Raw genomic sequence first — 15645 nt, 5'->3', positions numbered from 1 at the left:
TAAAAATCCTGTCTGAAAAGGTGGTGTTCAAATGTCAGCAGAAGGATAAAAGGGAGGGGAAGGCAACTTGACTTCCCGAGGGAGAGCATTCCAAAATCTGGGAGCAACCACAGAGAAGGTCCACTCTTGTGTCCCCATCAATGGTACCTGCATGGATAATAGGACTGAGAGGAGGGCCTCCTCTAACAATCTTAAGTGCTGAGGAGGTTCATGGGGGGGGGGGGATATGGTCCTTCAGGTAGCCTGAACTCAAGACATATAGAGCTTTACAGTAATGACCAGCACTTTGAATTGGGCCCAGAAATGGACTGGTATCCAGTGCAGTTGTTGTAGCGGGGTATTATATGCTCCTGTAACTGACCCTACTCTTTCAGCAAATAATCTGCAATTTTTTCAACACTGCAAAGAGCAGTTATTGCCAGTACTGTAGTCTTATCCATGTTTTAAGGTTCTTTGACCATGTAAGATTCACCTGTCCTACCTAAAGATTTTAGATTTGAATGTGGTCCAAAGCAGCCTGACAAAAGATAACTTTAAACAATGTGAATGTTCCAGTCCCTGCTATCTATATAGACACTCTTTGCAACTCTAAATGCTTCCCACAGGACTTAATTTAACAAACTAACTAATGACAAGATTCTTGTGTCAAAGATGTGAATCTCCATACCATATGCCTGACTCTGTTTCATTTTTCTGCCTTGTAGTACAGAAAATAATGAGACAAAGACAGGGTACAATCACAGACAGCAAGTAGATATCTGCAACAGAGGCTCCCAGACCACAGTTTACTGGGCACACCTTAAAGACTAGAGAAAAAGTCAGCAGGAACAAGGGAAAAAAACAGAATAATGAAGACAACAGTTTGGATTTGAGAACAAGGAATACTGAACAGAGGGCAGTTTAAATCCAAGACTTCCTTCGCCTCCAACATTCTGGCATTCAACATTACTTTGATTCAAATATACAGTACATTGGATACATAAATTCAAGGCTTTTATTAACCCTTAAGATCACCCTGCAATTTTTATTCTTTTTCAAAATAAGCCACCCCTTCTTTTGAGCAAGGAAGCTTTTGAAACATATGTAAGCTGCTGAACTTGGCACGTGGACAATTCCAAGTTCAAACTATTGCTCAGCCCAAGGCATGTGTGACCTGAGGCCGCCCATTAATTCATAGTTCTCTTCTGAGAATAAAATGGGGAAGATGGAGAGCAATTTATAAAAGCTCTGCCCTGAACCCCCTTTTGAGGAATGGAGAGATTAAATAAAATGCATATATTTCTATTATCTGTCCAAATCCTTTCAATTAGTATCACAATTTTTTGAGTTGTTTCCCCCCCCAAAAAAAAGAATGGCTGGCTTTAAAAAAAATCATACCAGGGGGGTGTATGTGATATGGGGGGTTGTATTTAGGTCACTTGTTCATTCTTAAAAACAAAAAGTAATATTTAGGATAAATGTGCAGAGATGCCAATATTCAAGGGAATCTATAGGTAGATGAAACAGTTTCTTGCATTGACTGCAGAACTATTAATGGCACAGTGGGCATGTGACTCAAGAATACCTGTGCTTAGGAAACCAAAAGCTGGGAAAACTAAGAGGCTGCTCAAAGAACATCTTCCCTGTCACAACCTGAAAGCGTTACTTTAAAAAAAAAAAGAACTACAATTACTAAAGCCCCTCTCCAGCCAGCTGTTTCTTGCAGCTATAATCCAAAAAGGGACTTCTGCGAGCTGCTCCAAGCCAGCAAGCAATTGTTTCAGGAGGAGGGAGGAGGCAACCAAGAATTCAACTCCTCATTAAACCTGACTTTAAAGTGCAATCTCATATATATCTGTTCAGAATTAAATCCCACTAAGACTGATGTCTCAGGAAATTAAATATGACACTTAAATATGAACACTTTAGGTTCACAACAGAAAACATTAATAGTTTGTTTGTTTGTTTCGTTGGATTTCTACCCTGCCCATCTAGACCAAAGGTCTACTCTGAATAAATTTAGTTTCTGAATAAATGCAGTTCGCTTTTTCATACTAGTCATACTGTATACTAGTTCGTGTCTGTGGCTGACAGGGCTGTCCAGGATAAAGCAGGGCTCTAAAACTGATGGGTTACTTCTAAAGATGTTTAGAAGTGAGGGATGATGGGAATTGTAGTACAACATCATCTGTAGTTTGCCCAGCCAGTTTGAGCAACACTTTTCAAAGAAAATGAAACACTGCTACAAACATTGTCGAACTATTTAGGGTTACAGACTTAACTTCAGTTTAGAATGTTTCTAGTTGTGTTTGCATTTAAAAATCTTTTCATGTGCAAATACCATGGCAAACAAGTTAAGTACAGTTTTTTTTTAAAAAAAAAAAGCACTATTAACTTCTTTTTATTGGCCCATGGCAAGCAAGTCCAAGCCAAGTACCCAACAGATAATGTCTTGTTACTGACGGTTCATGGCACTGTACCCTATAACAAGTTATGGTTTTCATCCTGAGGATGATGGTTGCATAAGGCCACTTATGAAACTAAGGTTATTCCCATGTCTAATAAGAGAGAGGAAGAAAGCTCTGGATAGTTGTTCCTGGTTCTTTTCAAAGTACTTAAGCACCAGTTTCACTGTAAACATGAAGATCAGCTCTTGCTCTCTCTCTCTCTCTCTCTCTCTTTCTCTTAAAAGTCAGCTCTAATACTGGGAGCCTATAGTCTAAACAGGACATCTCATCCACTACTCTGGGAATGGCACCCCTTCCATTCAGCTTCACACGGTTACCATTTATGAGCCATTAGCAGACTCAGGCCTGGGGTGTCCAGCAAGACTGTGGCTGAATGAGGATTTACATAAATATTTTCCAAACTCCAACAGCCTTGGGGAATTACTGTAACTTTTGTGCACAAAGACAGATCAAGATTTGGGTTTTGGTAAACTAACAGCCTCTGATTTTTCACAGCTTGACAACAGCAAGGTTTGGTTACCCTTAAGGTACGAAGATCACATGTGAAAGAAGAAACTCGTGTATCATTACTGATGGTGTAGGAAGCAATACTTCTGTAGGTACAGGCTACGTGAGTAGCTGTATTTCCTGAAACTACCTTTCCTACACCACCACTAAAAATGCACCTCTGGTTGCCCTCATTAAAGTCAGCTTTGATATTTAACAAACTTACTAAATCTCTTTAAAATCTCTGGATGGAAAACACAACGTTTTACCTTGACCATATACGTATATATTTTCCCAGACTTGCCTTCTCTATTCTGTTCAGTGGGATTAACTCTAAAATAAAACTACAACTCACTGCAGAGTAAGTAAAAAAAAAACCACTACTGACCCTAGGCTACCCAGTGAACGACATGGCTGAGGAGGGGCACAAACCAGTCTCCCCGATTCAAGAGCAAAGCACTGTCATTTACACCACACTGCCTCAGTGTTATCCATAATGGCAAACACTGTGAGAAATATAATTTCAGAATGAAAATGAAACCATTACAATAAACTGCCTGACAATCTTTTTAACCACAACTGAGGTTCAATCAATAGACTTGGTATATTTCACCACTGAAATCCAATGGGCAGTCCCTATTTGGGTGGGCAACTGATAAGGGAAAATAGGCTTGCTCTGCTCTAAAGATATCAGCATGATGTTCTTCACAGCACAGAGACGGCATACTACATGCAAATATCTGCCGATAACATCGCTTAGAGCAGTGATTTTCAACCTTTTTTGATTCTCGACCCCCTTTTAGAATAGCCAAGCAACCTGAGATCCCCCATCACATTTGCATAAAAAGGCATTTTTAATAGGGTAAAGTCACACCTCAGAAAGTAGAGGCTTCTTTCTCCTATCTCTCATAAATACATGTATGTGCTAACTTTAATATACTTCTCCAAAAGATCAACAAAGAAATTATTCAACAACGGCTGCAATACATATCAAACACTTTGAAAGCCCCTTGAGGGGTCTCAAAACCCAGGTGGGGAAATACTGCCTTAGAGATCCAGCTAGTGAAACCACCTGATACTGGAGCACTAGTCTGCATATGCTGAGGCCCAACACTTGTATCTTTGGATCCGTTTCTACCACTCCCACACTCTTGAGCGAGCTGTAAGGCTTATGGTCCTTTGCCAACTTCTTTATTTCTTGCAGTTTCTAAATCCTGCCAGCTTGTTCTCATCTGAATGGAGACCCAGGCTGTTGCCGCTGCCTGCTGCCCACATTCCATCTCTCACCACCGCTGGTGCTGCCTTTACGTCTGTTCTGAAAAGAATGTCATTAAACTCGCAAAATGCCATTCAGGTGGAGACAGGTTGCTAAATAAATACTATGAAAAAGCATTAGGTTTATACTACAAAAGAAAAGTATACCAATGTCTGTTTTGACTTCTCAAAACACAGATTGCTGTTGCAGGCTTTTTGATTTTGGAGAGAGGGGCTATTTAAAAGTGACAGCTTGCTGAGAGAAAGGTGGGTAAGAGTCAGTTTAGGATGGATTGCTAGGAAGACAGAAACAACCAATGGTCCTTCACAGATACTAAAGAACAAGTTGAACCAGACAAACAGGTCTGTTAAACCCCTAAGGGGATTGGAAAGAGTATCACACAAAACTTTAATAACCTGCATTTCATGACCTACATTTATTAAAGCTCTCAAGCTAAATTGTTCACAAATTCTTCTGCTAAGAAAAAAAAAGCCAAATGAACACACAGAATGAAAGGATATTTTGGAGAAATGGCTACTTTAAGCTTCATAATTCAGCTACATTGTTCTTTTCACACCCTTCCTGGCAAACACTCCTAATTTTAAGAATTAATTGAAATCACATCCTCTACGTTTATTATGTATTCCATATGCACAACTGGTAGTAGTAAGGAAACATGTTTCCAATTGTTGTGCAAACACTTGCATATTTTATCTTTTTGCACTGAGAACATCATAGAAGTGTCACTTTGAAGAGGAACTGCCATTGAAAAAAATCTGGAGTACAGGATTGCAGCCTATTTCCAGACAGAAACACAGACATGAGGCAGATCAAAAGTAACACAGCTCAGAAAACCTTCCTTAGAAAAAAACACTTAACTGTTCAAATCTCTTTACTATCCCACTACTACAGCAAGATGAAGCCAACTTTATTTATTAATGGATTTATATCCTGCTCTTCAAGCAATACAGTGGTGCCTTGCTTAGCGATCGCTCCGTTGAGCGATGAAATCGCTTAGCGATGGGGTTTTGGCCATCGCCAGAGTGATCGCTTAGCGATGGCCCCTATGGGGAAAAATCGCTTTGTGATGATCGTGGGGAAGCGATCACCGCAAAGCCCCCATTTTCGGCCAGCTGATCGGCTGCCAGAAAACAAAATGGCCACCCACTGTGTTGCCTCGCTTTAGAGGCACCGAAAATGGCCGCCGCAATGGAGGATCTTCGCATAAGGTTAGTTTTAAAGCCCATAGGAACACATTAAACAAGTTTTAATGTGTTTCTATGGGCTTTTAAAAATCGCTTAGTGACATTTTTTCCAGAACGGATTAACATCGCTAAGCGAGGCATCACTGTAGTTTTACAGGATGGGTGGCACAACTCTTGCATTAAATTAATTCAAAGTATTATTGGTTGCTAAATTTAGCATTCAAGGACTGATGATAATCATGGATTAGCAGAGGCCTTGTAGCTATTTTACCTAATAGTTTATGAATTAGTGATGCATGCAACAAATCGGTACATTAATGAGGAAACAATTGATTAAGAGTTTGCTCTTTACTCCCTTGTCCCAGATGTACACACTTTCTAATAACCTATGAAGCTGTGCACTGTGACATTATCTGCTAAGGATGGGCAATTCTACACAAAACGAGACTATTGGCAGACACGCAACCATTTAGATATACTCAATGCAGAGCTGTGACAAAATGAACCCTCCCTAGTAAAGCTGCCACTTAAGGCAAGATCAATATATCATGCAGAGATACAACAGGCAACTCTTCCTACAGGAGGGAGGCTCTTAGTATTGTCAGAGCACAGAATATCTGCCTTAAAATAGCTTTTTAAAACTGTGTGTGTACATGTGTATTTTACTATTTCTTTTAGAGATAACTGCTTTGTTTATCAAAAATGCATTTCCATAGCAACACTTTTGCCTGGAGATATTCAGTCTTTCAACAATGAGCAATGACTGAATACAAGCCCTTGTTCTATAGATGAAATAACTCTCAGATCGTTCCCCAATTTAAAAAAAGAAAAGAAAGATTTTTGATTCGCTTTACAAAGATGAGAAAGCTGTTTCAGCCGCAAGTCCAGTGCATATAAACTACCCCCACAAGCGATCAAAAGTGCTGCTTTGAACATTCAAATTGCTTTGATGCATACATGTGTAGCATTTACAGGCTATTTTGAATATTTCAAATATGTGATCTACAGAAAGACAGCAATGACATAGTAGCTGATATACCAATTCGTCTATCCTGAATAATTCCAAGTAATCCCAAATAATTCTTCTATCCCAGTGCTTTAAAAAGCATTTTATATTAAGATTGTTTATTAATGTAGATATATACAGGCAGGCTTAGAGAAGCAGCCTTAACCCAAACCACCATTAGTACATTTTAGGGAGAGAGGCCTTCTCCACCCCCACCTAGAGATAGAGACTAAACCTGGGACATGCTGGATGCAAAATAATAATTCACTGTGCCGGGGGGGGATGTTATACTTGCATGTTATAAAAATGAAGTATGAGCTAGACCAACAGTGCTCTAAAAATCTAAACATTCAAGATGGTTGCAAACAGTACAATAACTTAAGTTAGGCCTTCACTTCCCCAAAGCTCTGAAATATTATTTTGTGTGGGACAACTCCCACAATCTCAAAACCACACCATGTTGGGGGGGGGTAGCTTCTCCAAGCTGCAGTCCAAAAGAATAACTTCTCTAAGGTCTGCTACTCCACAGATGAGAGAAAATAAAACACAACTGCAAATACTATACCCATGAAAACCTATTTCCGTGTGGAAGGCAGCTAACTGTGTCTGAATGAAAATGCATACAGTTCAGGACAGATTTAAATTTCTTGCACACATACTCAACTTTTTTTTAAAAAAGGTAATTCACAACAAAATAAGACTTGCAGTCTTAAAGAAATGTATATCTAATTTCCCCCCAGAAGTTTATTTCTGTGGAAACAACAATTTAGGGAACATATTTTGGCCAAAAAAACAAACAAACAAAAAAAAAAACAATTCAAACACACCTGTTAGGATAACATTTTTTTTACAAAATAAAATAAGGCAAGGATTTATCAAATGTAATTCTGTTTTATAGTGCAGTTTTATACAGATTTGCACAGAGGTAAGCCCCACTAGGCTTCTTCCTTGGTAAATGTTATAAAGCTGCAGTCTTAATTCAATTAAGATGATACTGGATACATATTTTTACTCTACGTACATGGCACACACAAACACACTGACACAAAAGAAACACAATGCCAAATAGAAGTCCAGCCCCCTTCAAATTGCAGCATAATTGTGCTGGAAAATGTTTCAGGAGGGTGGGAGGGAATGATAGGGCTTCAAAGCCGGTATTTATTCACTGCCCAAATTAAACCTCTTTATTTTAAGAAGTTCAAAAGTGTCAGTTTTCATTTTATTAACCACTCTGTTTGGCTGGTTTATAACTCTCAGCTTGAAGCAAACCAAGTGAAACCTTTCAAGCAAAGCAAGAGAAGGAAGGATGGCCAATATATATTTACAGGGTGCTTAAAAACACAGTAAACACATACCAGTATGAGTTCTCAGGTGCGCTTTTAAATGGGAAGATTTTGTGTAGACCTTCTCACAACCTAAGATACAAAAGCAAATAGAGACATAAAGGTTGGGAGAGTTCATATCTAGAAAACCTTAAGATTCAGTAGAAATACCAAAAGGTTGCTGATAGCTTTAGTTGACAGCACTGCTTTATTTTAAGAAAGTTACTCAAAAGTCTGGTATGTTGTACAGAATATTCCATTCCCTGTTAATGGTGAAAAGATAGCTCCTAGAACTGGCATTTAGCTCAATCATACACACAAAAATATATCACAGTCAGCCAAATCTAAGATGTCAGGTAAGTTTTCATATTTCCTGAAATCTATCACTAAATTCGACAGTGGATTAAATCTCGCCATTAGTTCCAAGTGGAGGAGCATCATTAACACAAAAATATTTGCAGAATTAATGAGTCCTGCTCATTCAGTGGGTTCCCCTCAAGTTGGAACTAGCCACTGGATTTAGACCAAAAGTAGTCATCCTGGCAAAATTAACATTTAAAAAGGGGAGCCCCAAAGGACAAAAGCTCACACTAAAACAACTGTGTAAGTCTTTAAGCTCCCATAATAGTTTTTTCTTTGGATTTAGACCAGTATCTTAACTTTTCCAGAACCACAGTTTTACTACTGCTTAGAAATTATATACGTTTTTAAGACAAAAGAAAACTAAAAGAAACAAAACAGAGATCAGAAAGGGTGCTATTACAAGCTATGCTACCAAGGAACTAGACAAGTGCCGCGTCCTGTTGCCAACAGTGCCACCATCTCCAAGGAAAGAGCTGTGGGGGTAGGGAGGTGCTTACAGGACACAGGAAGCATTAGCCCTCTGCACGTTTTGGAATGAAATCCCCACAACCCCTTACCCTTTACCATCTGGCTAGGGTGTTCTGATAGGTGAAGTCCTGAAAACAGAACAAAGATTATCCAGCCCTACTGTATAACAAGTGGGGAAAAATTCAGAGATGATTTTTATCTAGTAGAAAATAAAAGCAAAATAAAGAAAGTTTGACAGTATTTCTAGAAAGACACTTGCTGGATCAATGTATGTTTTGGGGTTTTGTTCGTTTATTTGTTTTTAAGAATTTTTTAAAATTTCTGCATTGGAACCCCTCAGAGTTCTATTTAATTACTACAAAGATGCACCTATACTAGAGATGGAGGTATTTGTATACGAATATCCCTGAACAGCTGGAAATAACAAGGGTACACTTACAATTTCGCTGCTGCTGCCGACTCTGCAATGCCTTCCTATCATCCAGTTGTCCGCAATAGATTACCCAGTCCTGGTAGGAGGTGGGATGACCAGTCTCTCTGCTAGGTTGGAGAGTGGCTAATCCACTGTGGGGGAACAGCGCAATAGGAAGTCGCCATGGAGGCGGCAGCAAGTGGGAAATTGTAGGTGGACAGTTGGACCCTCATTATTTCCATGTGTGTGGGATATTTGTATACGAATACCCCCATCTCTAACCTTTATATGAGTAACAGTTTTCTTTTTTTCCATACTTACCAGGATAGTCACAGAAGTGAATACGTCTCTTCTCCAGATCCGGATTACTCTTCCGGTTGTATCGTACTGTTGGGATAGCTGGCGAATTCATGGGGATATTTCCTGACAAACTGGAGTTATGAATAGCCAACTTAGAGGCAATTGTAGCTGCATATGATGGAGGAGGGTTCAAATTGTGTAACATCTCTGCCTGCCTATCTGGGCTGCCCGGCTCTGAGCTTGGGGGAGATGGAGGAAAGTAAGTGGCTTGCTGTTGAAGAAACTGGTTTGGCATGGGGTACGTGCACTGTGGGATCCCATGGAAGGGTTTCATGGTGGTCTGTGACATAGCTGAAGACAGTGTATTCAGGCCTGTCATGGCAGACGACATAGAGACATTGTTAAGGGAGTCCATCACTGCAGTGGCTTGCGTGGTTTGGTTTGGCATGTCCAGATCTGGAGAGCTGAGCAACTGATAAAGCTGGCCCTGCTGGGGAGCAGAGATGGAGAGGTGGACGTCAGGACTGGGGAGCTCTTGCTTGATGAAGAGGTTGTTCATGTCAGGAGCCTGGTGGGAGCTGAAGATGCTTGTAAACTCAGGAAGCGCCTGGGTGGGGTTGGGGGCTGTCGGAGCTGTCTCACTCTGGTGGCTGAAGGAACTGACAGGCTCAGTTTTGATATGGGTCACCGGTGGGGGCCTCTGTGATTTGTAGAGGCCTGTTCTGAGTTGCGTGACATCAGGCAGGTACAGGTTCATATTCACACTATAAGGCATGCTCTCGCCATTCGTGAAGAACTGGTCGATAACAGAGGCACTGTCTCGCCGGTACTTTTTCTGTTCAGGAACTGGAGGAAGCTGGGGTGCCAGGTATTTTTCCATTTCACACCGGGCCTAAATGGGAGTGAAAAAGAAAGAGAGAAAGAGAAGATTAGCTGCACAATAATTAGTAATCTAGCTAAACAGGGAATGCATACACTATTGCCAGTCATTCTCGACATGTTATACAGAGAGAGAGATTAAAATTTACAATTTTAAACAGATTATTCACATACAACTCCACTCAGTATTAGATTTCTAGAAAAACACCACCCTTGAGCCTACTCTAATCTGGAAACCATTCTTCTTAATCTTGGCTATATGGTGACCGTATACTTACGGCGGGGGTGGAGAGTCAGAAAACGCACCCTGCATCTAGCTAAGCATACTTTCATCTATTTCAGGAATAAGCCACTGCACTGGAAACATAAATCAAGACTGAGCCCCAACACAAATTAACTCCTGAATCTAAACACATTCATCTGTTTAGAAAGTCTTTGTAAAACCAACTGGATTTACTTCCAAGAAACTTACTAGGACTGGGATATTGAACACAGGCAGAAAACTTCTAGACACAATCTAGCTCCTTCTACAAGAAAGATTTTACTTTCTTGCCAATTTCTGCAAGAGCAATTTTAGTGACTGCTTAACTCTCCTGCTTCAATCAATGGGGCTTGTCAATTTTGGCTAGTTGCATTTTGATTCACATTTTTCTATGTTGCTTGCATTTTTGCCAATTATATTTAAAAAGGGGGGAGGAGGAGACGATTGAATTTCTCAGAATAAAGCCTTTTGTGATAATTAATAAAAGTATCTTGATACAATACTAACAAATCCAAATTAATGGTTGTTGTGGGTTTTTCGGGCTCCAAATTATTTTTTTAATAAAATGTTGTGCTTAGTCTTCAAAGTCTCCTGACAAATTCAGCAATAATGCTGTTACATGCTAGATCAAATCTAGCATATCATATCACAACTACAATTAAAAGTTCAGTGATGTTGTTTTAACAAGTGTTTTCACTCACACAATCCTTGTACTCATCTGATTAATTAAGAACTGGCCCTGTTAAACAGGCTACTAAAAAATTGAGAAATGGTTTTACAAAGAGAAAGAGGAGATGCTAGAATGAAGACTCAATGGAAAAGTTTAAAATCCCTGAATCCATATAAACCATGACAATTATCATGCGTATACTGTGAAGCACATCAGGAGCATCTGTTCTCACGGATTTCCAAGCCTTTTTTCCCATGCTCATCCTAAAAACTTGTAAATGAGGAGACTTCCAAATTGATGACCTTGTGACTCCGCTTCATTACAAATGGGGGGGGGGGGGTACATAAACAAGTAGCAGAGCTGTACAAAACAATCCCTGCATACACTAACCTAGCATGTCAGAAAGATTCTAGGAATATTTGCATTTCAAAACTTTCAGAGAAGCAAAATGCAACCAAATTTTCCTGGTTTGTGCCAAAAGTGACAGAATATAATCCTTAAAACACACACACTCAAATATATACCTGACTACTGCCAAATCCACAGGATTGGAGTGTGCATGAAAAAGCTCTTAAGTGCAGTATCACAATGTCTCATTCAACATTCAAGCAAAGACAGATGAACAAATGTTAATTCTACATACATGAAAGCAGAACTCAGAAATGTTGCCTGTTGGGATAACCTCCCCAGAAGCCCCCTTTCTTCATCACGATGACCACGAAGGAGGATTCTGGGAATTGTAGTCCAACAGGTAACTTTTCCAAGCTGCGCCTGAAAAGTGAGCCTTAGTTATAGGCCTCTGAATTTCAGAGCTTTTATGAAATGGTTAACCCGAGCAAAGTTTTTCTAACATTATAGTACCTATAAACATCCATATGCCTATATTTGTGTCCTAGAAGATATCTTTAATTACCAGTGGGAGGGGGAAGAGGGAGAATCATTTGACTAGGCTAGCAGTGCTAGGGAATCCGTGGGTGGAAGCGGCCCGATACATTACAAGCACAGTCATCAGCAAAGCATTTATCGTGTTCTTTCCAATGAGCAAATGCTACATTCCCCCTCGGCTCTGTAAAAAAGCTCATTGAGGCTAGAATTCTTCCATGCTTCTAAAAAACAGAGGGGCTGCTGACAAAACAGAACACTGGGGGAAAACGTTTATTTTCAGAAAACCTCTGGAGCCAAGTTGAACTATCAAAAAGAAGAAACAGGAACCCTCTTGTCTCTAATCTGGATCTGTCCCAACATGCCAGGCTATTTCCCCCCCCCCTCCACACACACACAGCTCTTGTTTATAACCCCAACGAAGCCTGCTTTGATGACAGAAACACTTATTGGGGGGGTTGGGGGAGAAACCACTGAAACCAAAGTAGCTCAAGTACTGGATAATTTCCCCGTTTCTCACCACCACCACCACCTCAGTGCACTGATCCAGACATACTAATCAATTCAAGAATATATTTCTCTCGCGTGGGAAGGGCACTCGGGTAGAAACACGGCTTTGTTTGAGGTCTTTTCCACTCTTTTCACCCATTAATAAGGCTCTCTCTCTCTCTCTGTGTGTGTGTGTGTGTGTGTGTGTGTGTGTGTGTGTGTGTGTGTGTGTGTGTGTGTGTGTGTGTGTGTGTGTGTGTGTGTGTGTGTGTGTGTGTGTGTGTGTGTGTGTGTGTGAGAGAGAGAGAGAGAGAGAGAGAGAGAGAGAGAGAGAGAGAGAGAGAGAGAGAGGATCCGCAAACGAGGATTTTTTTAAAAAGCGTACAAGAAACTGTTCAATCAGAGCAACCCGGGGCTGGAAACCGTTTCAAATTAAAACCGTTTCCCTGCTAAAAAAGAAGAGTCACATTGTGGTTTGTGCTTTCCCGTTTTAGCTCTTCCAGCTGTTTGCATGTGGATCCGTTTCCAACCGGCTTTCTGGGACGGGCAAAAAGATGTCCCCAGAAGTCAGTCCCCCCTCTCCTCTCTCTGCCCCCCCTCCACCGCTCCTCACCTCAAACCCATCTAAAATGACCGTGCGTGGGCGAGAGGGACAGGCAGCCACTCTAATTCCGCCGCTGAGCAAGTGCATAAGGCAGCAGCTGGAGCTTTCAACACACTCCTGGGGCCGGCAGGCTGGCCGGCCAACCCACCCACCCTTTTACCCACTTGCCGCCGCTGCTGGGAATTGGCTCCGGGCAGCGGAGGGTGGGGGGCGGGCGGGCGGAGAATCGCCCCAGGCTCTATTGGGACTAGGCGGGATATGAAGGGCAGCCGGTCCTCAACTGGGGAGACGCACAGCCCAGAGTTCGGGTTTTATTTTATTTTTCCCCACGAATCTTTCAAGAGGCGGCAAATGAGGCCACCCCGGCCCGCTCCCTCCCGAATCCTGCAGAAGGCCGGGGGTCCCTCGGGAAGGCGGCGGCGGTGACGGTGGAACGAAACTTGGGCAGGAAGAGAAGGCGGCTGGTTTTCTCTGAGGGGAGCCGGCGTGGTTTTGTGAAAGGCGGTGAACACATCTGCTCCAGGGCGGTGTGGGATATCCCCTCGGCCGCGCAGAAGAGGAATGGCATGGGGCAACTGTGAAGTCCGCGAGTGCCTCAGAAACCGCCAAGCGGCTGCCGTTGCCGCCACCGCCGCCGCCCGCATTTGGCCGAGCTCTGAGGGGCATATTAGGCGGCTGCAAAATCCCCCCCTTCCCGGGAATCGGCCAGCCTTTCTCTCTTCGGGAAGAAGTGCTCCTCACTGGGTCCGGCGGGCAGGGCGCAGAACCCCCTAACCCTTCCGCTTTCCCCGCCCGCCTGCCTGCCCGGGAAGGAGCGGCGCCGAGGTTTTACGCCGCCTTCTCAACCGCCCTGCCCGCAAGCTCTGGCTGCTTCACAAAAAAGGGAACCGGGCTTCCTGTTAAATGGCCCGTGCGCTCGGCCACCGACTCTATCCCGCCGCCACCCCGACCTCGGAGACCCACCGAGGAGTCTCCTTAACAGCGAAAGCGTTCCTCCCTGCCTGAAGCCACTTCCCCGCTAGCCCGTCCTCGCTCCGTCTAGGGCGGGGCACGGCTGGGAACCAGAGGCGCTCAGGCGCCCGCGATCCACCAGCCTCCCAGGAGCGGCCACCTTCCTTTGGTCCCTGCGACTCCCCCTGGCTTGGCTGCCTTCCCACCCGCCGGGGCCGCCGCCGCCGCCGCGCCCTCGCTCAGCCCAACACGCCGCCCCTCCCGGAGCCACGTGAAGGTCGACCGCGGGAAACACACCCAACGAAAGGTCCCGGGGCGCACCCAAGCCCAGCGCCTAGATGCTCCTCGGTTATCCCCAAACCGGCACTCTGGCCATGTTCAGGCGCCGCCTTGCTGCTACTGCCCAGTTCAAGGGACCAGGGTGGCCCTGCCGCGACGGCGCACCGAGTCGGGAAAAACCAAACGACGCAAACGGCTTCCCGCACGGCTTCCCGCTTACCTGCACTATCTCCTCCCCAGGCAGCCGGGCTCCTCCACTGGGCGGCGGCGACTTGATGTCTTCGGGCCCCGGCCCGGCGAAGAGGGTGGCTTCCCGACCTCCGCCCAGCACGGGCTTCAGCTGCGCGAAGACGGGCTCCTCGGGCCCTAAGCGAGCGCTCATGCTCAGCACCCTCGTAGCCATCGCGAAGGCGCCGCGCCGGTGCGCGAAAAGGGACGGGACGCTGAAGGGGAAGAAGAGCCTCGCCCGGGCCGCGCCTCACACCCTTCCGACACGGCGGCGGCGGCGGCGCATGAGACTCCCGCTTCCTCTACCTGGCCTAGGACAGTCCTCCTGGCGAGCCCCGGCCACATGCCCGCCTCTATTTCACCTCCTCCTCCGCCCAAGGGAGGCGGGCGCGGCGAGGCGAGGACCCGCCCACTCGGAGAGCCAGACCCGCTGCCGCTGGGCTCCGCCCGCCTCGGTGGGGGGGGCGCTGCTGGTCCCGGCTTGGCGGGACGGCCAGACGTCCTAGAGGGGCGAAGAAGGGATGGGGGGGTGTGCGGGGGAGGGGGGGGAGGGGGGGGAAGAGAGAGGCAAAACTAGCCCTCTGGGAGCAGGTTTCTCCACACTTTACCCCAGATACCCCGTCTCCCTTCCACACACTTTTTATGAACCGTTTCTTTTCCTCTCGTCTTCCCTCGGGCTCCCCATCCCCGCTCCCTTTTCGCAAAGCGCGCCAAAGCGCTCCCTAAGTGGTTTGCGTGACAGCTGGCCTAAAGAGGCCGCCGCGATGAAAGACCGAGCCCAGGCTGTCCTTTTTTTTAAATAGCAGCACTAAATGTTGGAAATAAGTGCTTCCCGCGGGAAGAACCTTGGCGGCTCCTGCTTGGGCACCGTAAACAGGGAAGGAAGGCTGTCGGGTGAAGAGGGGAAAACCCGTGAAGAGCCAGTGAGTTGGTCAGAAATAATCCTGTATATTCCAAAACACGTGTTCTGAAACTCACTGTCTTAGGTTCCCACCAAGGACTCTATCCTCTGTAAGAAGCTGAAGCCCACCATTATACCAAAAACCAAACAAAAACACATATTTTCCCCATTAAGGTCATTCATATGTTTAGCCCCATTCTATTCTCACATGGCTCAATGAAACATGTAATAATCTG

The 15645-nt window shown here is 44.2% G+C and overlaps 1 protein-coding gene across 1 annotated transcript in view; it reads right to left on the bottom strand.

Annotated features, from left to right (window-relative positions):
- KLF5 (KLF transcription factor 5) overlaps positions 1-14813 on the bottom strand; it is a 33006-nt gene extending 18193 nt beyond the window's left edge. The window contains exons 1-3 of the mRNA XM_020783507.3: positions 14501-14813; positions 9286-10156; positions 7755-7814 (exon numbers count right to left, since the gene is read on the bottom strand). Coding sequence (XP_020639166.2) covers positions 7755-7814; positions 9286-10156; positions 14501-14683 — 1114 coding nt within the window. The 5' untranslated portion in view covers positions 14684-14813. The remainder of the gene's footprint in view (positions 1-7754; positions 7815-9285; positions 10157-14500) is intronic.
- Positions 14814-15645: the final 832 nt, after the last annotated feature.

This window comes from Pogona vitticeps, chromosome 3 (assembly GCF_051106095.1).
Source record: "Pogona vitticeps strain Pit_001003342236 chromosome 3, PviZW2.1, whole genome shotgun sequence".
Classification (NCBI taxonomy): Eukaryota; Metazoa; Chordata; class Lepidosauria; order Squamata; family Agamidae; genus Pogona; species Pogona vitticeps.
This window is presented reverse-complemented; position numbering and strand designations above follow the sequence as displayed.